The following is a 25247-nucleotide window of genomic DNA, read 5'->3' on the forward strand; positions in this document are numbered from 1 at the left end:
ATGTAAAGCACTGAGATCATGCTTTGCACCTAGTACACACTCCGAAAGATTAGTGATTGTCATCGTCACAGTGGAGTTCCATCACATGAATGCCACTGTCTGTGCCTGGCACAGGGAGAGAGAAGGATGACTATTCAGAGAGTACTGGAAATTCCGCTCACCCACCCTGCCCCAGAGGGAGTGTGAGACGAGAGAATGAATCTGCTGATGACGTTTATGTGTTTGCAGGGTCAAAACCTGCACAGCTTAAGGAACTATCGAGAGCAGCTTGGGCTGTGTCCTGACTTTAGACCCCGTGTCCCCACCCCCCACCCCCGGTACCATGTGACTCCTCTGTGTTAGCATATTATCATGATTGCTTCTCCTCAACGTAAATGAAAGTGCTGGGCCCTCTCTAATCCCGGGCACCAGATACAGTGGCTTTGTTCTCAGGGATGACCTTGCACCTCCCTTTGTGCTGAGAGAGCTTTTGCAGTCAGAGAGAGATCCCCAGATGCCGTGGGGCAGGTACTCAGGAGGGACAGAGTCCCCAGAAACATGCTGACCCACGCCGGCCTCGTGGACCACGGGGGCCTTATGCCCTGACTGAGAGCTCTCGCCGGCTGCATGGGGACCCAGGGCGGCTGAGTTCTTGATGCTCAACCTCTCCCCTGGGGCTGCAGCCCCTGCCAGGTCCTGTGCTGAGGAGCTCTGTGGCGCTGGGACCTGCCAGGAGACAGAGGGACTCGTCACATGCCTGTGCCCCCCTGGCTACACTGGCAAGCTCTGTGACATTGGTAAGACCCTCATCAGCCGGGGGGTGGGTATGAGGATTGGGGCTGGATGGACTCTTCCATCCCCAGAAGGGACTGCAGGCAGGAGAAGGCAACCCAGGTCAACTGAGACTCTGGCTTCCCCACTGGGGAGAGGTGCACAGTGACCTCTTAGGGTAGAGCCATGGGATAAATGTGGCACGTCTTTCTAGAGTGTCTATTTTACTTGACAGTCTAGGAGAAAAAGAGTCAAATAATTAACTGGTAAGTAATCAGTTTTCTGTCACACCATTTGTTATTTTATGAGTAGAATGCAAAATATGCTTGGATTTTGAAGGTAAAACTTGAGACCTCAAAGAAATGTCATGCTTGGGTGAGTATAAGGTACAGCTAGTCACGCCCCTCTGCCCCTAGGAGGGGGACTCCAAAGGGGGCTGTCCAGGGTCTTACAGAGAACCTCACCAGGAAAGCCCCTGAGGCCCCTCCCTGGGTCTAGGGGGGCTCAGGCCCCTTCTTGCCCTGATGGAACAAGACAGACAGGACTACTCACCTCAGTGCTAGTTCAGGGGGTCATGGCTGCAGGACAGCTGTGACTCAGGGCACCCACCCCTGGGCACCTATCACTCTTGAGGCCTCTGTCCTTAGCCACAGGCTAGGCACTTGTGGGACTCTGTGAGGATGGGGCCTGGGTGAGGAACTGGGGGTCCTCTGGTGGAAGTGGCCCCCACAATGAAACGATTAGAAGCTACTTCCCAGTCTGTGGACACATCCAAGGTCTTTGGCCAGGATGACGTTTTGTCCCTTCGGTATCACTGCCCTCGAGGGAAGAAATGCCCAGTTGCCTCCAAGCTCTCTCCCCTGCCTCATACCCCTTATCCTAAGCCTCTCTCCTAAGTCAAGCATCAAAGACCCACGGTCTTTCATAAAAGGGCTTCGCTTGTAGGTCACATGCAAAAATGGAGAAATGAATCCTGGGGGAAAAACAACCACTATCAGGTAAACCGTGCTGGGCGACTATGCTCCAATAGCCTTTACATCATACACAAAGAAGGATGATTCTGTGTTTATATATATTAATATATATTCAAATTAACACATCATTATATATTATATACTCATATAATATAAATTACTGTATATATGCACTATACAGTAAATATATATGTATATATAAACAGACATTAGGGTGGCTATCTGTTCCTCTGTCCCCCATTGGGGTCAGCCTCTGCCCACGTGTGGCTACCTGAGCACACCTGTGCCTTCATGGCCAGAGATGGTGGCCTAGGGAGGGCCTAGACTTATTGCCAAGGGGAAAATATTTTCACTGGGCCCTAGTGACCCCAGGGGCCATAGATTTACCCTGATAGACCATCAGCCACCCCTGATGGAAGGATGGAGTGATGCCTCCATCCTGGAAGAGGCTGCCACTGAAGAAAACTGAGGGAGATTCTTACTATGGAGTCGATTCCAACTCATAGCGACCCTGTGTGTTATGGAGTACAACTGTTCCATAGGGTTTTCTTGGCTGTAATCTTTATAGAAGCAGATCATCAGGCCTTTCTTCCACAGCACTGTTGGGTGGGTATGAACTGCTAACCTTTAGGTTAGTAATGGTGTGTAAACCCTTTGTGCCACCCAGGGACCTGAGGAGACCCTAGGGGTGCACTTTCCAGCAAGCCGTGGCTGAGAAGACTCCTCAGTCAGCCACCAGTGTGAGCTCTGTCCTGTGAGAGGCTCCCCCTGGTGGACATTGTCTATATGCACTTCCTGCTATCATGGGTGTGTAGAAAGACTGGAAGCTCATCTTGGGTAGGAGTGCTGTGGAGCTCAGTTCAATCAGCCAGCTCAGCCTGGGTCTGCAAGGAAGAGTCTCAGATTGCCAACAGGACTTCCGGGAACTAGGGCAGCCTCCAGGACCCCTTTAGCATCTTCTGACACTTTTCTCTGTTCTTAGCAACCCTTGTCCCCAATCTGATACTTGAGGCAAAAATGTCACACTGATATCAGAAGCCACAGCAGGGCTGGGGTCCTCGGTGGCCCTGAAATTAGTAGAAGTAGGTGTTGAGTTGGAATTGACTCAATGGCAATGGGTTTTAGGAGACAAGTGGCCCTTGACTATCTTGCTATAAGGACAAGCATGTCTATTTCCCAAGGGTTCTCTTTCCCACAATTACTTCCCAAAACAGCTCTGCGATTAGCTGGGTAACATCCCCATTGAAACTGGAACACACAGAGGATAAGTAACTTCCCCACTCCACTGAGCTCTTAATTCATATGTTTAACACACTCGGCTAAATAAAGAACTCCCTCCGGAACATAGTAATGGTTCTAAAGAGCTAGACAGAAGCTGCTCGGACTTCAGGGCAACCAGAATGGAGAGAGGCTGAGGAATTAGAGTTGGGTCCGATTCAACACTCACAGCCAAGCCCTCACTTTCTCCATTTGTAAATAGGGATAAAAGGAAGTGGTTCTAAGCTTTAAAAAATTGTGATGCCTGGGTCCCATGCCTGCAGGTGCTGATTGAAATGATCTCGTGGCCTGGGTATTGCAGTTTTTTAAACTCCCCAGGTGATGATAATGTATACGCAGGGCTGAGAACCACTGCTGTGAGGACTGAGACCATACAGCATCAAGCCAGAAGAGGCAGTCACTAAAAATGTGTTCTCCTTCCCCAGCTCTCCACTGGGGAGGAAAGCTTCATCTCTACAGAGCCAGTGGTGAGGGTCGGCCCAGCACAAAACCTGCTAAGCCACCTCCATAACTGTGCCCCCGTGATCCCAAGTCACCCCTGTTCAATTTAGCCCAAGACTGTGCTTCCAAAAAGACCACAGATAGTTTCCAGTCTCTGCGGGTGACCCACCAGTTGTTTTGTGCTAGAAACGAGAACTACAGGTTGTTGAAGAGACCACAGATCAGTCATCCCGACGGGGCCATAAAACCAAGAACCAGTTGCTGTCGAGTCGACTCTGAGTCATGGCGACCCCATGCATGTCAGAGTAGAATTGATTTTTCAGAAGTAGATTGCTAGGCCTTTCTTCCGAGGTGCCTTTGGCTGAACTTGAACCTCCAACCTTTCGGTGAACAGCTGTGCCCGTTAACTGTCTGCATCACCCAGGAGGCCGTAGGACCTGGATATTTTTTAAAATGTAGCATTATTGTTGTGTCAATATTTGAATACTCGAGGAAAACTTCCACCAGCAAATGGGATTGGAGGCTTTATTTAGGCCTCAAAGAAAACATTTGACAAAAAAAATTTGCCATCTTGTTTAGTCAGTGTTCCACAATTTCTTGATAAATTATTAATCGTTACTTTTTTAAATAATATTTTATTGTGTTTTGGGTGAAGGTTTCCACAGCAGTTTAGGTTTCCATTCAACAATTTCCACACAAGTTGTTCAGTGACATTGGTTACATTCTTCACAATGCATTAACATTATCATTATTTCTGCTCTGGTTGTTCCGTTTCCATTAATCTAGTTTCCCTGCCACCTTACATTCTCATCTTCGCTTAAAGTAATTGTTGCCTGTTTTGTCTCATATAGGTGATTTTTTAAAGGACTGCAGTAGTTACAGATGATATTTATTATTTTTTGAGCCAATTTGTTTATTTGGCTACAAAGTGACCTCAGGGGTTAGTTTTGGATGAAGGTTTGAAGAGTATCTCAGGGCAGTAGTCTCGGGGAGTCCTCTAGTCTTCAACCAATCCAGTAATCAATCAGTACTTTTAACATCAAAATACACATCTACTAATGACCACTCTGATTCTTCAGTAATTAAAATCAGGGCTATTCTAGACATCTGACCCCCTTGAAAACCAGTGGCACACTCCCCACCTTCATTACTGATAGCACCTGTGGGTATTAGACTTCCAACTCTAGGTTTCAACCCTGGCTACTCCTTAGAATCACCTAGGGAGCTTTTAAAAACCACCATGCCTGGGCCTCAGGCTTAGATATTCTAATTCAGTTGGCCTGGAGAGAGACACAGACATTGGTATTTAAAAAAAAAAAAAAAAAACCTACCCTGGTGATTCTACTGTGCAGCCATGGTTGAGAAATAGTATTCTAAGCCGATCTCATACCCAGTTTCCCAGTCTTCACTGGTGCTGTGTGGACTTCACTTAGCTTCTCAGTTAGAACAGCATGAACTTTTAAAACTTAGTAAGTCTCTTTCTGTTTCACTGCCATTTTTCACTTTCTAGGTTTGGGGCTCTGATCTATGATTTGATACTTTTTCTTCCTCTAGGGGAAATGTTTTCTAACTTCAGTGAAACTTTTATGCCTGGGAAAGAAATGCTTTCAAAGCAAGTGAAAATCCAGGGTTACAAGTAAAAATACAAATTATACTTTCTTTAGTTATGATTGACTTGACCAAAAAGTCCCTGGGCAGATTTTGACAGGCAACTAATTGAATCTCAGAAGCAGGATATTAAAGTTACATCCAAGATCAACGTTTGATATAAGGAAAAGGATTTGAAATAGTATAAAGAACTATAAAAATGCTTTTTAAAATTAATGATGCTTATTTTAAAGGCAAGTTGGGCTTAATACTTATGTTCTTCTCATACCTTCTCTCCATTACATAACAGACCTAACGGAAAAGTGAGTATACTTACTCAGGTCTGTCCATCCTGATCGACCCTAGGTCTTTGCAGGGTGCAGAGCATCCACTGAGTAAAGGAGATTTCTCTGTGCTTCTTGAGGAGTTTTCCCCCAACCTTGTCCAGGAAAGTTATATCCAGAGTCGCCACAGACAGCTGTACACGTTGTGCACTGAACAAAACGAAAGATAACATTCAGAGCACAGTCTTCATGAGTGGCAACCCCTTTAGCTGGGCACCATTTGAGTCAAAGTGCCTCCTGCCACTCTTCATCTAGCCTGTTCTATGAGCCAAGTAATCTCACTCACTTGGAGGTCCTGGCCTCTGACCCAGGCAGCAGCTGGACAAAACATATTCTAGGCAGAGGGCTGGAGTCTCTAATTCATGCGCCAATGTGATTAGTTAGAAGTATCTCTACTCCCCTAGCCTTTACCAGGTAGAGATAGCGTAGGAAATGAACAGCTTACATGTGGGGAGCGTTTAGCTGGAGGGTCTTGGTCAGGAACATCCCTTTTAGTTATAGTAGCAGGAGAGGACCCTGACAGTCCTGGCTCTCCCCAGAGTCCCTGCTCACGATGACAGGTGAGCCTGTACTCCATTGTCTCTTGTCATGGTGCAACAGAGATGGAACCAGGTGCTGGGAGTCTTGCACCCAGTGTCCCTCTTCCTCCACACGGGCAGAGGCCCAACTTCCAGTGTCATTTCCTGAGTCTCTCCTCCAGCTCTTCTGATCTGTCTCCCCACTTACCAGCACATGGGCAAGTCACTTCACTTGTTTCCTTGCCTGTGAAATGCCATCATGATGTCCGTGCCACAGGGCTGCTGGGAAGATAATGCGCGTGAGACATAGCGTCTGCCTCGGAGAAGGTTCTTCACAGATGTTAGTTCCTTCCTTTCCTCTCTTCCTTCAGGAAGTCTGCCCATTGCCCACAGCCCTTCCCTTCCTCCACCCGCACTGCTGTCGCCTTGTCTGTGATCCCCTGCTCTGAGCTCACAGCAGGGCCCAGCCCAACTCTTCTGTTAGCTCCAGAAGCCAGGAGGTGTGTGAAGGCCCTCCCTGCTGCCCTTCACACAGACAGGTGGACAACACAAGGCCACTGTGGCCCTTCCAGCCACAGGAGGAGCAGAGGTGAAGCACCACCAGGCCTGAGCAGTGAATAGGAAAGCCCCCCACAGGATACCCAGGCCTCTTGTCACTGCTGGCAGTGCCTCTCAAAATTGCCCCAGCAGCACTTGAAGGCTCTTCTGGTCTTCAGAACTGTGACCCTTCTGTCCCTGTCGTCTGTGAATTCAGGACCCTGCAAAAAACAGCTTCTGAGCCCAGGAATTGGTTCCTTGAGCTTCAGTCCCGGCTGCCTCCTCAGATTTTGTGCTCTGGCCAGACACAAGGAAAACAACACTGCTCCCTGGGCCCAGCAGCCCAGGGCTGAGTGATGTGAAACAAGCCTCTGGGACAACCGGAAGCTGCCTGGCCTGACCTCCCTCGGGGCCTCTGCCTTTCCAGCCCACCTGTATGGGTTGGCCAGAGACCCCAGGGTTGGCCTCTGGCTCTTCTCCCCAGAGGCCACTCCTGTCCCCTGCTCTATACAACTGCTTTAGCGCCTATATTTGCTTAATTTCCCCTCGCCCAGTGCTTCCCATAATGACGCTAATGGACAAAAGAGAACAGTAGCTTTCCTGAAGCAGGAGAGCCGCCCCCAGCTTCCACCCCGCCGACTGGCCTGACCTATTGCTGCTACTGCTGCTGCTGGGAATCCTGGTGCATGCTGGGAATCCAATTGCATGCTGGGATCTCAGTTCATTCCTCCATGCATTTCGGTTTTACTTGGAACAGTTCTAGACTTGGAATTGTTGGAACTGCTGTACACTCCCTGAGATAAAGTTAAGAGCTTTGTGGGAAGTGAGAGAAGCCTAAGGACTGGAGATTTTCAGGCCACCTGTTGCACAAATCCAGCTCTGGCCTAAAGGATGTCTATAAGGTACCGCCATTATATGGATCCAGCAGAAAGTGTTTTGTCCAGCTTATCAGGGGATTGACTTTAATGGTCTCAGGTCTGCTCATGGGAGGCAAGAACTAAGTCCTGGAACATACTCTGGCGTCCTATTCCTCGCACAGGGCTTAGCTGCTCACATGGAAACCACCTGTAGATACCTCATTGGTTCCTGATGGTTGTGTGGATGCAGCTGCACCTACCAAAGCTTAGCCTCTTCAAATCACATATCATGGTGCCATTGATACACCACTTCACTGATCTCCTGGGAAGAGGACTTCCACAATACCTTTTATTGTGTTCCCAAGGAAAACCAGAAAGAACCAGCAAGAGCCTTTGGAGTACAACTATGAAGAGATCTTTCCAGGTCTTCTGGTTTCTCCAAAAGATGCAGAGAGATCAATTAGGTGATACAGTTCTGACCTTGGCTAATCAATGAAAATTGGAGGCAAAGGTTGATGACTTACCTATTCAGTTTCACAAGCACATTTGATCAGAAAGAATATCTTGGGACCAGAAGAAGAGAAAGGAAGAAGAGCCTGCCTGAGAAGAAGAGGCTGACGGGGATCATCCCAGGCTGGTGCTAGTAGGTGGCCACTTACTAAGTGCCTCACCAGCTTCAAAGGCTTGTCTTCCACTGGCCAGGATGGAACCCCTCTAGAAATTGTGACTCACTGGAGATGTCCAACTTCTAGGACCTTAAGCTTGAAGGAGGTTACGTGGGGAAATGTTGGACAGGGTTTCTTTCCCTTCCCCAAGAAAGAGATCCTGGCTTCATCTTTGTAAGATACTCTCAGAATCTTATTTACAAAGGCAAAGAAGTGTCTGCAACCAGAGAAATCTAATGAGTCTCATACGAATATCCCATGCTGCCATTGTCTCATTTGCCTACGCTCTGCAGGCCCCCTCTAGCCTGTTCATTCTAGTGCTGCAGAACCTTGCTGTCTTTCCCTGGTTCATAACTACAGAGGAAGCCATGTTCCAGATGGAAAAGAGAAAGTCCTCTAACCAAGTTTCAAGAGCTTGACTTCCAGTATCCTTGCTCACTGCTATGTTCCAAGCCAGTTTAGACCCCATGCCTTCTTGAAATATTCACAAGAGAAGGTATCTTGGAGGATCTCCATGCTCACTCTCACAAAAGGCATCTGGCTTCAGAATAACAAGATCTCTTCAACCCACTGGGAGACCTGACTCCAATACTCCAAGCTTGCCAGTCAAGAATAGCACACATCCAAGAAAACCCTTGTCTGGATCTTTGGTTCAGCACTCCAAGATGGTGGCAGCAGCAGCAGTAGCAACAGTTCTTAGGAAGTTCAGCCAGTCTCCTCCCAGGGCTCTGGAGAGCAACAGGGCTTGCCACTCATAAGGAGGCCACAGTGCTTCCAAAGCTGGAGTTGCCAGCAGGAGTCCTAATGGTGGCCCTTGGTTTCTTGCAGACATTGATGAGTGCCTCTCAAGCCCTTGTCTGAATGGAGCCACCTGCGTGGATGCCTTCGACTCTTTCACATGCTTATGCCTTCCCAGCTACGGAGGGAACCTGTGTGAGATCGGTACGGCCGTCTCGGCTTCAGCTAATGTTACTAACTGCTGTACCATCTCCTCCTCCCTCACCCTTCCCTTCTAACCACAGGTTCTGGGCCCTGGCCCCCAAGGCCCATCCAGACAGCCATTCCAAGGGCCACTACTGAGAAGCCTGCCCCACTCACTCACTCCTTCTCTTGCTGTTCCCCTTGAAAACTCTCCTCTAGGGCATTAGCTGATCTGACCACAGAAGACCCATGCAGGCTGAGCCAGTCTGCACTTTGGAAGGTGGGGCTCTGGAGGACCTTTAAAACACTAACCTCCAGGGCTTTCAGACCTGCGCTCCACCACTGAGGTCGGTGTGTAAGTCAGACTAAGAAAGAGCTGATTCCCTGAATTTGTCTTGAAGGAAGTTGGAGGGTGGGAAGAATTGGTTCTCTCTCCAGATGACAGCCACGGGTCTTTCCAGCATGGTCATGGGCATGTGCCTGCCTACTGTCTTGCCCATGGGACCTCTGTGGCCCCCCTCCACAGCCTTGGGAACCACCGTGCCACAGTGGCTAACCTGCCTTCCTTCCTTGTCTACCTGAGAGCCTGAGTGTCACCAGCATTCTCAAGTCATGCATGAGCAGGGACTGCTGCATGTTACCTCCACCTCATCACCCCCATGACAACTGCCATGTCAGTGCCATTCAGGCCCATGCTTCCTTTCTCCCTCCCTTGTGCCAGACAAAGGACTGGCCAGAGAGAACAGAGCCTCATGCAAGGGCAGGGGCTGAATTTCCTCTCTTGGGCCTTGCCAAACCCTCCACTTCTGCACCTGGGCTGGGCTACCAGCTCCACCAGGGGAGCTGTGTGCCAGGAGCCCTCCCAGGGCCAGACTGAGTCCCCTGCTCTCTCATCTTTGGTGCTTCCTAGTTTCCCCCCATCCTCCTGGATCTCAGGGGTTTCCCAACTCAGAAAGGGAGAAATGGGGCTTTTGGATGCTGGTAGCAATGGCCCACGCAGAACCAGAAGTGTGCAGGGGTGCAAAACCATTTTCAATGAATTCTCAAGTTGGACATCCCAGAAGCTTCCAGAAGACATCTGAGCAGGCTGAGGAGGTGGTTTTGGATGCATAGTCCTTGGAGGCACTGCCAAGGTTACAGACTGGTGGAGGAACTTGAGGCTTCTGGAAGAAAGGGCATGGACTGTCTTCCTCCCCTGCAGCCACCCACCCTCCATCCTAATCCCAAGACCCTGAGAAATAGGTACATGGAGTCTTGGCTAGGGTAGGAGTGGAAAGCTACAAGGATTTTCTCCCCAGCTTGCCAAAACGTTTGCCATGGGGGAGAGGGGTCTGTCTGGAACAACCATGCAGACAACAGCTCTTGAGTTTCCAAATGGGTGAGAGGGGTGCTCTGCTGGAGTGAAGACAGGGTGCTCACAGGGCTCTGCACCCTGATGGAGCAGAGGATGGTTCAGGAGCCACCCAACTGGGCTGCATCTCCTGGCCCATTCCAATCCTGAACCCTCACCTCCGCACAGGTGGCTCATGCCTTGACTCTGGCCTTCCTGCTTCTTCTATACTTGCCCAAATTCTGTTTCTGTTTCCACAGAGCCTCCATCCTGCACGGTCCTGGCCCCCTCCCAGAGAAGCTGCACCCCCAACTTTGCCTGCCAAGCTCAAACTTTAGACACCAAGCTGGCCCAAGTAGTGGCCGCACATGCCATCCTGGGATGAGGTCTCTGGTCTCCTCAGGTGCTGCTCTGCCACTGTGGCTTCTCCTGCCTCCTGCCTTCTTGCCAGATCTTTGCCTCGCCCTCTGGGGAAGGCATTGGCAGCAAGGAAAACAGATGCATCCTCCTTAGCCCCTCCTGCTGCTCTGCCTTTCTTCCCAGGCTGCTGGCCTCTGACGTTCCCCTCTCTCTGCTGTTCCCAAGTGTCTCTCCTCCAGTTTTGCCAAGCATCCACCCCCTCAGCCTAACACTCCTTCCCCTCCTGGGGCAGTCAGGCTGTGGATGGCTCCCAATCAGGGAGGCTGCCATATAGCCTGAGGCCCTGTACTCAGCTCCTGGGGCAGCCCTTCACCTGGAGACCCCCAGGGAAGAAGGGAGGGAGGGTCTTGGAACCCCCTCTGTCCAGTGGTGTGCTGGCAAATGTTTAACAACTGGCTCTCACAGAGGGAGAGGGAGCCCTGATGTATAGCATCTGCCCATTTCTGAGGTGTAAATACTCCCACCAGAGCCAATTTAAAGCTCGCATTCCAAGGTCACTGAAGATGGAGTTGGGAAGAGAAGCCCAGCCTCCATCCTCAGGCTGCCCAAGAGCTGTCCAAAGCAGCCCCTTCTCCAGAACTAGGACCTATTAAAAATAGGTTTGTGAGGGGTTGGGCTCCTCTCCTCTTCCCATCTACCACACACACACACACAAAACACAGAGCCCCAGAGGCAGACTGTGCACTCAGCTAGAGCCAGCTCTGATTGGTGGACTTCTCAGAGCCTTCCTTGGACTCAAAGCAGATGTATTTCTGCTCTGCCATCCCCACCCCAAGTTCTGCTGGAAGGAAGCTGTCAGCTCCATTTCATGTCTCCCACACGGCCACTCCTGCTGCCTCCACCTGTGTGCCCCTAGCTCCCTCCTCTCCCTGGAGGCCCTCGGCACTTCTGAACCACATGTGCCTTGAACATCAAAGCTGCCCAATCTCCTACATCCTTTTACCTGGCCTGCTAGCATGTGCTTACCCTGAAGAATGAGAGGCTACCAGCCTTCCAGAGCAGGCATCACCAGGGTGACATCAGGGAGAGCAAGGGTCCCTGACATTTTCCAGAAGGAAGAGACATGCTCTGAGGTCCCTGGAGGTCATGACCAGACCTTCCTGACTTACAGCTTGAGCTGGGCCTCTCCCTTCTTGGAGGGCATGACATTTAAGGTAGAGCAAATATAGGGGTTCATGCCATCAGACTGGCAGCAACTGTCCTCCCCAGTCGGCCTCAGGCCCCCCTTCATGCTCCTGACCTGTGTTGCAGACCAGGAGGTATGTGAGGAGGGCTGGACCAAGTTCCAGGGCCACTGTTACCGCCACTTCTCCGACCGCAAGACCTGGGTGGATGCCGAGAGCCTGTGTCGAGAGCAGCAGTCACACCTGAGCAGCATTGTCACCCCTGAGGAGCAGGAGTTTGTCAACAGTAAGTGGGGTGGGGCCTTGGGCCTGAGAGGAGAGTGGCCATCTGGGCAAAGGGCCTCACTCACCAGGAGTCAGCAGACTTGGGCCCAGTGAGTCTACAGGGGTAGAGGGTAGAGAAGGAGGGAAGGACATTTGCACAGCTTGAGTTCCCTGAGGGAAGAAGACAGAGGTCTTGGGGACCAGAAGCTCTGGCTGCGCCCAGACCAGCCCACTGTCAGTCAGAGTCAGCCCTCAGACCTAACCCTCTGGCTGTCACCAGCCCATGGGAGCATGGGAAGGTGGCCAATGTGCAGTCCCACCATGCACGTGTGAGAGCCTTCTAAAGACTCCCAGGAGCCCACCACTTCCCATCGCCCCTCCAAAAGCTCCAGTCACTAGGCACCATCAGTGCCCAGCCCCTCCCAACACCCATGTTCTCTCTCCAGACAATGCTCAAGACTACCAGTGGATCGGCCTAAATGATAGGACCATTGAAGGGGACTTCCGCTGGTCAGATGGACACCCCTTGGTGAGTCATGTCAAGGGCATCAGACACAGCTGGTGGCCCAGAGGAGAGGGGGTGGGACGAAAACTACCAGAGACAGAAACATTCAAACCTTGTCCCAGTACATAATGGGCAGCTGCTGGACCGTGAGCCCACAGGGGAGGGATGTGTCTCATTCAGGAAATGATGTCACGAGGAAGGAAATGAATAAAACCACCCTGAGGAATATGTAGACACTTTAGAGAGACTCCTTGCCCACAGAGGACTCAAGTCTACTCAAGGAGACAGACAGACAGAAAGCAACCTAGGTACCAAATGAGCTATATTGTTGTTAGGTGTCATTGAGTCAATTCCGATTCATAGCAACCCCATGTGACAGAGTAGAACTATCCCATAGGGTTTTCTTGGCTGTAATCTTTACAGGAGAAGATCGCCAGGTCTTTCTCCTGAGGAGCCACTGGCTGGGTTCAAACAGCCAACCTTTCAGTTAGCAGCCAAGCCTTTAACCCTTGTTCAACCAAAGCTCCATAAATGAACTGTAAACCCAAACAAAATCCACTGCAGTCGAGTCGATTCAGACTCTAGCAACCCTATAGGACAGAGTAGAACTTCCCCATAGAGTTTCCAAGATTGTAAATCTTTACAGAAGCAGACTGCCACATCTTTCTCCTGTAGAGCGACTGGTGGGTTCAAGCCACCGACCTTTTGGTTAGCAGCCAAGTACTTAACCACTGCACCACCAGGGCTTCTAAATGAACTATATGGGCAGTAAATGCTGCAGGAGCTCAGGGGAGGCTCCATGGAAGAGGTGAATGTGAACAAGCAATTAAATTAGAAGAAAGCAGACTATCTTTCCCCTGAAGCAAGGCTGGAGGGAGAAGCCTGGGGCAGTCTGGAATGTGAGCCATGGTTCTGCCCTTTAGTCAAATCTAAGCAAGACAGTCTTTGGGGTGAGCCTCTGTTCGCCCATATGAAAAAGGGGAGTGTCGGCCTTCAGTGGAAGCTTGCGTGTTATGATGCTGAACAGGTTTCAGACTAAGACTAGGAAGAAAGGCTTGGTGATCTACTTCTGAGAATCTGCCAATGAAACCCCTATGGAGCCCAACAGTCACAACAGTTCAAACTGCAACCAATCATGGAGACGGTGAAGGACCGAGTAGCATTTCATCCCTTTGTGCATGGGGTCACTATGAGTTGGGGGCCAACTCAGGGACAGCTAACAACAATAATCAGCTCATTAACAAGACTGTGAATCCTTGAGGGTCTGAGCTCTGGGAAAAGTCCAGAGCCAGGCTGTGTAACCAGCTCATTCGAGGGCCCATGGTTTCCATGGTGCCCAGGACAACCCTTACCAGACTCCCAGCAGCCTTTGTGCTGCTCCTGGATGAGTCAGAAGTTGGGCTAAAACAGAAAGGAGACAAAGGAGAAGCTTGACAGAGGAGAAAGCAGGGGTCAGGCCAGGCTGCAGCTGCTCCTGCCCTTTCATCACACCTTTCCCCCTCCCTCCCTGCAGCAATATGACAACTGGCGCCCCAACCAGCCAGACAACTTCTTTACCACCAAAGAGGACTGCGTGGTGATGATCTGGCATGAGAAGGGCGAGTGGAATGATGTCCCCTGTAATTACCTCCTGCCTTTCACGTGTAAAAAGGGCACAGGTAAGCAGGGGACTGGGAGGGGGTCCCAAGCATATAGAATCAAGACTTTAGGCCCTAGTCCTGGCTGGCTGTGTGGCCTGGGCCAAGTCACCTCATCTCAGCTGCTGATGTCTCTTCACCTGTTAAACAAGCAGATCAGAGGTTATCTGGGGGTGTGGGAGGTTCTCCCAGCACCAACATCCCCAGGGCAAGCATCCTCCAAGGGCAAGTCTGCTCCCAGGGACCATGGACAGGGACAGGGAGAGGGTGGAGTTCACAGGCAGAATCCCCTGCTACACACACACACACACACACACACACACACACACACACACACACACACACACGGTCCCTTGGATGTGGGCAGCAGGAAGTAAGCCACGATCATGGGTTGGAGGCCTCCCTCTCTTTGAGGTTCTCAAGTTCATCAGTCACCAAGAGTCAGAGTTGTCAGGCTTTGACCCCAGAGGCCCAGAGAGCTCAGCTGGAAGTCTGTGGACACTGAGGTGCTGGTCGGACACCCCCACCTGTTCCTGCTCATGGCCTTTCGCCCCCAGGCCTCCTTCAGGTCCCACTTTTCCTGCACTGGAGGGTTTCATAAAGAAATTACAGGCCGTCTGGCTGGTCTCACCCTCTTTCCCTTCCTTCCTCCCTCCCTCCCTTTTGTCTTCTCTGCATCCCCTTAGGAGTCTCCCCTTTTTATTTTAACAGACTATATTATTTAGAGAAGTTTTAGGTTTACAGAAAATTGCGCAGAAAATACAGAGTTTCCATTTACCTTCCTCCCCCTACAGTTCCCCTTATTAACATCTCACAGTCCTGTGTTACATTTGTTACAATGGATGAACTGATACTGATATGTTATTGTTAACTCAAATCCATAGTTTACATTAGAATTTACTCTTTGTGTTGTGCAGTTCTATGGGTTTTGACAAATCCATAATATCACGTGTCCATCATTACAGCATCCTGCAGAATAGTCTAACTGCCCAAAAAAATGCCCTGGGCTCTGCCTATCCATCCCTCCCCACCTCCCCCCAAACCCCTGGAAACCACTGGTCTTTTCACTGTCTCTATAGTTTTGCCTTTTCCAGAATGTCAAATGGTTGAAATCATACAGTATACAGCCTTTTCAGACTGGCCTCTTTCACTTAGCAGTATGCATTTCAGGTTCCTCCGTGTCTTTTCGTGGCTTGATAGCTCATTTCGTTTCATCGCTGAGTGATTCTCCATTGTATGAATACACCCTGGTCTCTGGATATTGCAAACGGTTTGCACTCGGCTACTAACCAAAAGATTGGCAGTTCAAATCCACTCAGTCGCGCCATGGAAGAAAGGCCTGACAATCTATTTCTGTAAGATCACAGCTATTAAAAACCCTATGGAGCACAGTTCTACTCTGACACACATGGGGTCGCCATGAACTGGAATTGACTCAATGTGAATGGGTTTAGTTTTGGGTATGGGTTTGTATGGATGTACCACAGTTTGTTACCAGCACCAGTTGCCACCGAGTTGACCCCGGTTCACGGTGACTCCGTGTGTGTCAGAGTAGAGCTATTCTCCATAGGGTTTTCAATATTTGGTTTTTTGGAAGTAGATCACCAGGCACTTCTAAGTGGACTCAAACTTCCAACCTTTCAGTTGGCAGCCAAGCAAGTTAACTGTTTCTACCACCCAGGGACTCTAGAGTTTGTTAAACCCCCCACCCCCCATTATTTCTTCCCTGCTGCTCTGTACCACTGGGGGACCCAGATGTTAGGACCAATGGTTTCCAGATTCTTAGTACTGCATGAAAATTCCCTTCTGCCAAGAGTCAGGACTCACTGCAGGGTGGGCAGACACGGTGCCCCTCCTACAGTGCCCCAGCTTCAAGTGTCTGCTCCCGACTCTGGAGTTCTGCTCTGGGCTATCTCGTCGCAGCCAGAGGTGGCTGCACTGGCTCATCACCAGGGTAGGTCACCATGGAAGACCCTAGGAGAGCCCTTTCTAAAGGGTGTTTGTTCCCTAGTGGCCTGCGGAGACCCCCCCATGGTGGAGCATGCCAGAACCTTTGGGCAGAAGAAGGACCGATATGAAATCAACTCCCTGGTGCGGTACCAGTGCGCCGAGGGCTTTGTGCAACGCCACGTGCCCACCATTCGGTGCCAGCCCAGTGGGCACTGGGAGGAGCCTCGGATCACCTGCATGGACCGTGAGCATCTCACCTCCTACCTGTTGCTGGGTTCAGGGTTCAGTTCTGCCAAAATGGCCTTCTCTCTGCCCCAGAGCAGTAGTGCTGCCCTCCCTAGGACCCCAGTGGCCAGCTATCTGCACCATCCACAGAGATGAGTAAGGGCAGTGAGGTCAGAGAGCAGTGAAGTTCTAAATCCTGCCCCCTGCCCCTAGGGAGAGTGAGTTCCCCTGCCAGGGAAGGGCTTACCTTTCCCAAGAGGATGAAGGAGAAAACTGGTGGCCTGCTTTCCTTTCCAACACCAGCCTCAATCCCCTTAGGCCACGGAGGTTCGAAAAAATGAAAGCCCTTCGCCATGGAGTCAATTCCGACTCATAACGATCCTATAAGACAGAGTAGAACCGCCCCATAGAGCTTCCAAGGAGCAGTTGGTAGATTCGAACTGCTGACCTTTTGGTTAGCAGCTGAGCACTACCAGGGCTCCAGGAGGTTCAAAATGAAACCAAAAACAGGGAAGATGGGAAAGCTCCAGGCTGCCTTCATGAGCCCATGACCAGGGCAAGGTGGGGAGGAACTAGGGTTGGCCCCCCTTTCTTCCCAGAGTGGTTGGCGATACTTTTCCATCCCTTTCTCTCCCCCAGCCTCCACCTACAAGCGCCGGCTACGGAGCTCCAGATCCCCGCAGAGAAGCCGCCCCAGCTCCGCCCACTGAGAGAAGCTTCTGGGATGTGCCCAGGACACTGAGCCCAGCAGCCTTGCCAAGCTGACAGCGCATTCCACACAGATGGTGTCTTCTTCTAGTCGCTTTTTGTCATATAAGGAATTCCATTAAAGAAGGAAAAACAAAATCCCACATTGTGTATGCACCCACCCATCCCCAAATCGCCAGAAATGCATCTAATTTTTTTCTTCCCCAAATACCAAAGCAAAAGCAAACTCGTGTAACCCGTGGACTGAGTTTAGAGACATTTCTTCAATCTCTTGTTGTGCCTTTCCGGGGAGCAGTGCAGGGACGGGGAAAGGGGAGGGGTTAAGTTAAATAAAGAAGATTATTTTTTGTTTCCTGACTTTACCCAAGAGCAGTGCAATGGATTATTTCATCTCCAGGGAGAGCTGAGGCGGAGGGAGGAGGGATCGGAGGAGCTGGGAGGAGCTCGCGGAGGCCCGGGCGCGTGAAGAGCTCCGAGCCTCAGCTGAATGTATTGGACAAGACAGAGCCGGGAGGGCCGCGACTTCTGTCGCCTGGGGCAGAGGGGCGGGGTTCCGGCGAGGGTGAGTGGGCAGGAGAGAGCCCTGCAAGGGGTCTTCCGCAGCGTAGGAGTCGAGTTCCCTTCAGGGTCTCTCCTCCAGGGTCCTCTCACCCGGGTCTGCCACCCTAGCGGGTGTCTATCTCAGCAGGGCTGGGTGGGGGAGGCACTCCCTCCCCAGTGGGTGTGCCACCTATCCCCCTCCCCCTTCCCCCTCCCCCCCGGGACCGTGCAGGCACCAGGGTTCCGTGCACCTATTTATATTTTTGAAAATTGAAGATTATGATAATTATAATAATAATAAAGACATTGGAAGAGATCTATTTCTTTTCTTTTCCTTTCTTTTTTTAATTTAAGGAGAAGGCAGCCATGCTCTATAGTCTACTGAAGGGGCTCTTAGGAACAGTGACAATGGGGACACATTTTGATCAAATGGCCCCAAATTGGTGTGAATCCCGTCCGTTCAGAGAGCCTGGGACTGTCGTGTGTATTTTCCTTTATTCTTATGAGGGTGCAGTTGTGTCTGATGGATTCTGTACGTGTGTGTCTGTTTACAAACACGAGGTGCATGTGAGCATGTGTGTGCAAGCATGTGTGATATGCTTGTATGCATGCATGTGCCCGGGTGTGAAATGTCACTTGGGTAATGTGTGTCAGTTGATGGGTGCTGTGTGTGGGCACGTTGTCAAAGAGCAACTCAAGTGAGATGGCTGGTCACTTTGCACACTTTACGGACACGTGAGGATTCGCTTGGTGGACTGATCCGAAGAACAGAGGCAAAATCAAGATTTATAAGAAAGGAGGAAAAAAAAATACTGCAGATGATCTGGACACCATGAATCCCGCTGACACATTGTTGGGATGAACTGATTAGCTGGCTGCTCGCAAACAAGTCTGGGCACGCCTCCCTTAAGTACGCCGTGAGATGTCCACGAGCAGGGCGTCAATTGTTTTTTGAGTCTTCAGCAAACTGAGTTGGGCTGTGGAGTGTGCAGTCCTGGCCGTGTCCTTTCACCAGTACCTCCACCCAGGGGCCGATTATCCAATAGGCAAGGTAAGCACAGTGCTTACCTTGCTTACCAGATCATCTGTAGTGAACAATTTACTTTTTTTTTCACCACATCAAAGACTCTGCTTCTAGGTATGGCTGGCATCTGTCTCCCAACCTCACATCCTACAAAATCAAAGGCTTTTTTCAAATTTACAGTCCCTGAGAGGGGCAGATGATTCAGTAAGCGAGGTAAGCACAGGCTTACTTATGCTTACTTACTGATCTGTAGTGAATAATTTCACATATTTTATGCGGTGAAACCCATGTGAAATTGCTCACTACAGATGATCTGGTAAGCAAGGTAAGCACCGTGCTTACTTGGCCTATTGGATAATCCACTCAGCCACCCGTGCCTCCACTTTATTAGTAGCCAGGTCTGCCCACAATGCTCATCAGTTCTTCAACACACCTGTGGGTCTTTATTAATGATTGCATCCATGTATTGGTAAGTAAATGCCAGTATCTTTTTGGCTGTGTATGTGTGTGTGGTTGAGTGTCTGTTGGCGAATGTGTATGTGTGCACAAGATTACCTACAGCTCTGCAAAGAAAAGGTGGGCAAAAGTGGAGGCTATACCACCAGTCACATTAAAACAAAAAAAAAATTTGCAGTCGAGTCAATTTCAACTCATAGCAACCCTACAGGACAGAGTAGTACTGCCCCATAGGGTTTCCAAGGAGTGGCTGGTGGATTAGAACTGCCAGCCTTTTGGTTAGCAGCCGAATGCTTAACCACTGTGCCACCAGGGCTGCACCAGTCAGATAGTACCAAACAAACAAGAAAAACAAACCAAAACCAGTTGTCGCATGGTGACCCCATGTGTGTCAGAGTAGAACTATGCTCCATAGGGTTTTCCTTGGCTGTGATCTTTCAGAAGCCGATTGCCAAGCCTTTCTTCTCCACTGCCTCTGAACTGCCAACCTTTCAGTTAGCAGCTGAGTGCATTAACTGTTTGTGCCATCATGGGACTCCTGGTCACATAGGAGGGGATTAACAATTAATTAACTGATTAGTTGATGGCACAATTCTCTATGTCAGTGATTATCAAATTTGAGCGTGTATTAGAATCTCAGAATTTGCATTTCTAACAAGTCCTCCCGGTGGTGCTGATGCTTCTGGCCCCGGGGTCCACACTTGGAGAAGCACGTAGTTAGTGTCTTCACTAACTGATTCACTGGTAAGTGGTAGAGGTATGCACTCATGGAGGCAGTAGGTCTGGTTTTCTGAAGCTGAGGTGGGAGCTGAGGGTGGGGCGCACAGAGGGCTGGTCCCCGAGATCCCTAGCCTCCAAGATCTTCTGAGGGACACAGCCTCCTTCACATCTGGAGAGGCACCTCCCACTCTTCTGCTGGACTCCCCACAGACACACAGCCAGAGGGTGGAGATGGTGGTGCAGTAAGCTGGGACCCCAGCTGCTAAGCCAGTACCCCAGACAGGGATGCTGTAGGGCAGGCAAGGCCAGCACCAGCTCAGCCTGAAGGGGCAGACCACAGAGCTCCTGCCCACCTCGGCTGTCTTAGTTTCCTACTGCTGCAGTAACAGAAAGACCACAAGTGGGTGGCTTTGACAAATAGAAATTTATTGTCTCAGTTAGGAGACTAGAGGTGTGAATTCAGGGCCCCGGCTCTAGGAGAAGGCTCTCTCCGTCAGCTCTGGGAGAAGGTCCTTGTCTCTTTTCAGCTTCTGTTCCTTGGCTCCTTGCTGATCTCCATGTGGTCTGTATTTTTCCCCTGCTTGAGCTTGCTTGGCTCTGTGCCTTGTTGTTGTTAGTTGCTGTTGAGTCGATTCTGACTCATGGCGACTCCACATGTGCAGAGTACAACTGTGTTTCATGTTGTCGTTGTTGTTACGTGCCGTTGAGTCAGTTCCGACTCACAGAGACCCTATGTACAACAGAACAAAACACTACCCAGTCCTGCACCATCCTCACAACTGTTGTTATGCTTGAGCCCATTGTTGCAGCTACTGTGTCAATCCATCTCCTTGAGGGTCTTCCTCTTTTTCGCTGACCCTCTGCTCTACCAAGCATGATGTGCTTCTCCTGATAACATGTCCAAAGTATGTGAGACAAAGTCTCTCCATCCTTGCTTCTAATGAGCATTCTGGCTGTACTTCTTCCTAGAAGGATTTGTTCATTCTTTTGGCAGTCCATGGTATATTCAATATTCTTCACTAACACCGTAATTCAAAGGCATCAATTCTTCTTCGGTCTTCCTTATTCATTGTCCAGCTTTCACATGCATATGAGGCGAGTGAAAACACCATAGCTTGGGTCAGGCACACCTTAGTCTTCAAGGTGACATCTTTGCTTTTTAACACTTTAAAGAGGTCTTTTGCAGCAGATTTGCCCAATGCAATGTGTCGTTTGATTTCTTGACTGCTGCTCCCATGGGCGGTGATTGTGGATCCAAGTAAAATGAAATCCTTGACAACTTCAATATTTTCTCCGTTTACCATAATGTTGCTTATTGGTCCACCTGTGAGGATTTTTGTTTACTTTATGTTGAGGTGTAATCCATACTGAAGGCTCTGGTCTTTGATCTTCATCAATAAGTGCTTCAAGTCCTCTTCACGTTCAGCAAGCAAGGTTGTGTCATCTGCATATCGCAGGTTGTTAATGGAGTCTTCCTCCAATTCTGATGCCTTGTTCTTCTTCATATAGTCCAGCTTCTCGAATTACTTGCTCAGCATACAGATTGAATAAATATTGTGAAAGGATACACCCCTGATGGACACCTTTCCTGTCTTTAAACCGCGTAGTATCCCCTTGTTCTGTTCAAACAACTGCTTCTTGGTCTAAGTACAGGTTCCCCATGAGCACAGTTAAGTGTTCTAGAATTCCCATTCTTTGAAGTGTTATCCATAATTTGTTATGATCCACACAGTCGAATGCCTTTGCATAGTCAATAAAATACAGGTAAACATCTTTCTGGTATTCTCTGCTTTCAGCCAGGATCCATCTAACATCAGCAATGATATCCCTTGTTCCATGTCCTCTTCTGAATCAGCTTGAATTTCTGGCAGTTCCCTGTCCATATACTGCTGCAACTGCTTTTGAATGATCTTCAGCAAAATTTTACTTGAGTGTGATATTAATGATATTGTTTGATAATTTCTGCATTCTGTTGGATCACCTTTCTTTGGAATGGGTACAAATATAGATCTCTTCCAGTCGGTTGGCCATGTAGTTGTCTTCCAAATTTCTTGGCATAAACGAGTGAGCATTTCCAGCGCTGCATCCATTTGTTGAAACATCTCAGTTGGTATTCCGTCAATTCCTGGAGCCTTGTTTTTCGCCAGTGCCTTCAGTGCAGCTTGGACTTCTTCCTTCAATACCATTGATTCTTGATCATATGCTCCTTCCTGAAATGGCTGAATGTCGACCAGTTCTTTTTGGTACAGTGACTCTGTGTATTCTTTCCATCTTCTTTTGATACTTCCTTTGTCGATTAATATTTCCCCCACAGAATCCTTCAATATTGCAACTCGAGGCTTGAATTTTTTCTTCAGTTCTTTCAGCTTGAGAAATGCTGAGCGTGTTCTTCCCTTTTGGTTTTCTAACTCCAGGTCTTTGCACATGTCATTATAATACTTTACTTTGTCTTCTCGAGCCACCCTTTGAAATCTTCTGGTCAGCTCTTTTACTTCATCATTTCTTCCTCTCGCTTTAGCTACTTTACGTTCAAAAGCAAGTTTTAGAGTCACTGCTGACATCCATTTTGGTCTTTTCTTTCTTTCTTGTCTGTTTAATGACCATTTGCTTTCTTCATGTATGACGTCCTTGATGTCATTGCACAACTCGTCTGGTCTTTGGTCATTAATGTTCAGCGCATCAGATCTATTCTTGAGATGGTCTCTAAATTCAGGTGGGATATACTCAAGATCATAGTTTGGCTCTCGTGGACTTGTTCTAATTTTCTTCAACTTCAACTTGAACTTGCATATGCACAATTGATGGTCTGTTTTCTTTGAACTAAAATTTATATATCAATAATATCTACATAATACTAAACAAACAAGCACATGATATTATGTCATAATTTTCTTATTTTAGTTGCTAACTCAGTCACAATTTAATTTCTTTAAATCTAGCATCATCAAGCCGATGGTTTTTCTAGAGAAAGTAACATCATTTCAAATGTTTAGAGATATGATAATCTTAGTACAGATAAATTTTACTTTGCTGACTTGCTGAAAACCCTTGAACATGGTATTTCCACAGAAAATAGACTATATCAACTTATAAAAAGGACTATAATATTTCAGACATACATGCTATTGGACTAGATCAGGATTTTTTTAGAACTCTTGTATAAAAACTAATAAAGTTTTTCAAGTTGCTGCTAATCCAGAATAGCATGGAGCCTAGATTAACTACATAATGTAACACTGAGTAAACTAAATGAATTACTGTACATTTTTTATGAAAATATTGCTAATGTTTAATGTTCTAATTCTTAGACAGAAGAAACTGTTTTAGTCATCTAGTTAGTGCTGCTCTAACAGAAATACCACAAGTGGATGGCTTTAACATAGAGAAATTTATTCTCTCACAGTCTAGTAGGTTACAAGTCCAAATTCAGGGTGTCAGCTCCAGGGGAAGGCTTTCTCTCTGTCGGTTCTGGAGGAAATGTCCTTTATCAGTCTCCCCTTGTTCTGGGAGCATCTCAGCGCAGGAACCTCAGGTCCAAAGGACGCGCTCTGCTCCCGGCACTGCTTTCTTGGTGGTATGAGGTCTCCAATTCTCTGCTTGCTTCCCTTTACTTTTATCTCTTGTAAGATAAAAGGTGGTGCAGGCCACACCTGGGGAAACTCCCTTTACTTTGGATCCGGGATGTGACCTTAGTAAGGGTGTTATACAAATCCCACCCTAATCCTCTTTAACATAAAATTACAATCACAAAATGGAAGACAACCGCACGATACTGGGAATCATGGCCCAGCCAAATTGATACACACATTTTTGGGGGGGCATAATTCAATCCATGACAGAAACCATTATTATTTTCCTTTCCCTCTTTTAATATAAAAACCAGTTATTTCAGTAACTAATAACATTATGTTGGTTACAAAATACCCTATAAATTAAAAGATGTTATAACACATATTAAAGTTATAATTAAGTATATTCAGAATGTTTTAAATGGTTCCACCTATAGACTCCAAGAATAAATACTGAAATGACTATAATATGAAAAGTAGTTCTTGAATCAAACAACCCTCTCTTATGTTATTTATACTGGCTCTAATATTGTTAAACATTGTCAAACTTTAATCCAATACTCTAAGAAATGTTTTCACAAGTTAAAGAAGCTTTTGATGACCGAAAACCAAAATCCCAAAATCTGCCTGGTATTGTTCCAAAGAATCATGAAAAAGCATCAGCTAAAAAAATTCCCTGGCGTCTCATTGGAAAAGATTGTATGTAATTCTCTTTACCAATCCTTATGCTACTAAATTACAGAGAGTTAAGACTTAGATACACCTGTCCTTTTTGGACTGTCCAAAGGACTTAAACTGAAATTCAAATATTACAAGAATCAGAAACAGACAAACCTGATGCAGACTGCTGATCCCAAGACCTCCAGACCAGGCTGTATTCACCTCAACACTGTAACTAAAATCTTGTACTCACACAGACAATTGAAATTATTAGGCTGTGCCTTATAATGTTTGTTTTCCTGATAACTTTGTAAGTGTACTACACCTGGTTAGTCTCCTTCCATGGTGACTATTTTAGATAGACATCCTTGAACAAATTATTCTCTGCTTGATACTTACAGCCTTTAAAGTAACTTAGTTTTATTGATTTAGACTCATAGAATGATAATGTATTTGTTTCACTAATTAATAATTTAAACTATTGTTAGATTACTCATTTCTCACTCATGCAACCTGTCGAGATTCTGAGAATTTTTAACAGCATTGGTAGTTCTCATGGAATTGCGTTTAAATTGCCTTATTCCTATGTCAGAAATTCCCCTCCATAGTGTTAGTTTTTCATATCCTCACTAGAGGTCATTATCATCTGTCTAATACTTAAAATCTTTGAAGTTATTGTCTTCTATAAACGGGAACTCATAAACTGTTAATTTTAACTTACTGCTTTCATGCTAGAATTATTAGATAATATTGCATTAATCATCATTTTGCTAATTATAATAGCCACTGTTTTCCTGTTAAAATAGTATATATGCCTCCAAATGAGAGAAGAATTTATTCTGAAATCGGTGTAATTTTTGTAACCCTTGCCTTATTATATTATTTTTGATCAATATTTTTGCATTATAGAGCTTTCCTTAAGTATTCTCCTGCTGGCTCTCACAGCCCCTATTGAAACCTAGCATTAGAATACACCAGAAAGACCACTGTTAATGTTAAAGTTCTAATCTCTTTCTCCCAAAAAAGATGCAAAGCAAGTCTCTAAATATTTAGTTATTCAGTCTACGTTCCCACAATATTATCAAAACTTCTCCACAGAACATGCAGGAAATACTTCTGATTTTTGTAACAAATTAAGGAATCAAATTAATAAAGACAGTTCCCCCTTTACAATCACACCCTAGCTAAAGATTAGCTTCAGATGGTAAACAAGTTAGTCCCATAACCTGATGAAACGACTGAG

The 25247-nt window shown here is 47.7% G+C and overlaps 1 protein-coding gene across 1 annotated transcript in view; it reads left to right on the plus strand.

Moving 5' to 3' along the window:
- Window positions 1–17037, plus strand: part of ACAN (aggrecan) — a 38244-nt gene extending 21207 nt beyond the window's left edge. The window contains exons 12-17 of the mRNA XM_023725705.1: window positions 646–776; window positions 11874–12032; window positions 12457–12539; window positions 14029–14173; window positions 16164–16346; window positions 16967–17037. Of these exons, the coding sequence (XP_023581473.1) occupies window positions 646–776; window positions 11874–12032; window positions 12457–12539; window positions 14029–14173; window positions 16164–16346; window positions 16967–17037 (772 nt within the window). The remainder of the gene's footprint in view (window positions 1–645; window positions 777–11873; window positions 12033–12456; window positions 12540–14028; window positions 14174–16163; window positions 16347–16966) is intronic.
- The last annotated feature ends 8210 nt before the right edge of the window (window positions 17038–25247 follow it).

Source organism: Trichechus manatus, unplaced genomic scaffold, assembly GCF_000243295.1.
Source record: "Trichechus manatus latirostris isolate Lorelei unplaced genomic scaffold, TriManLat1.0 scaffold00009, whole genome shotgun sequence".
In the NCBI taxonomy this organism is placed as follows: domain Eukaryota; kingdom Metazoa; phylum Chordata; class Mammalia; order Sirenia; family Trichechidae; genus Trichechus; species Trichechus manatus.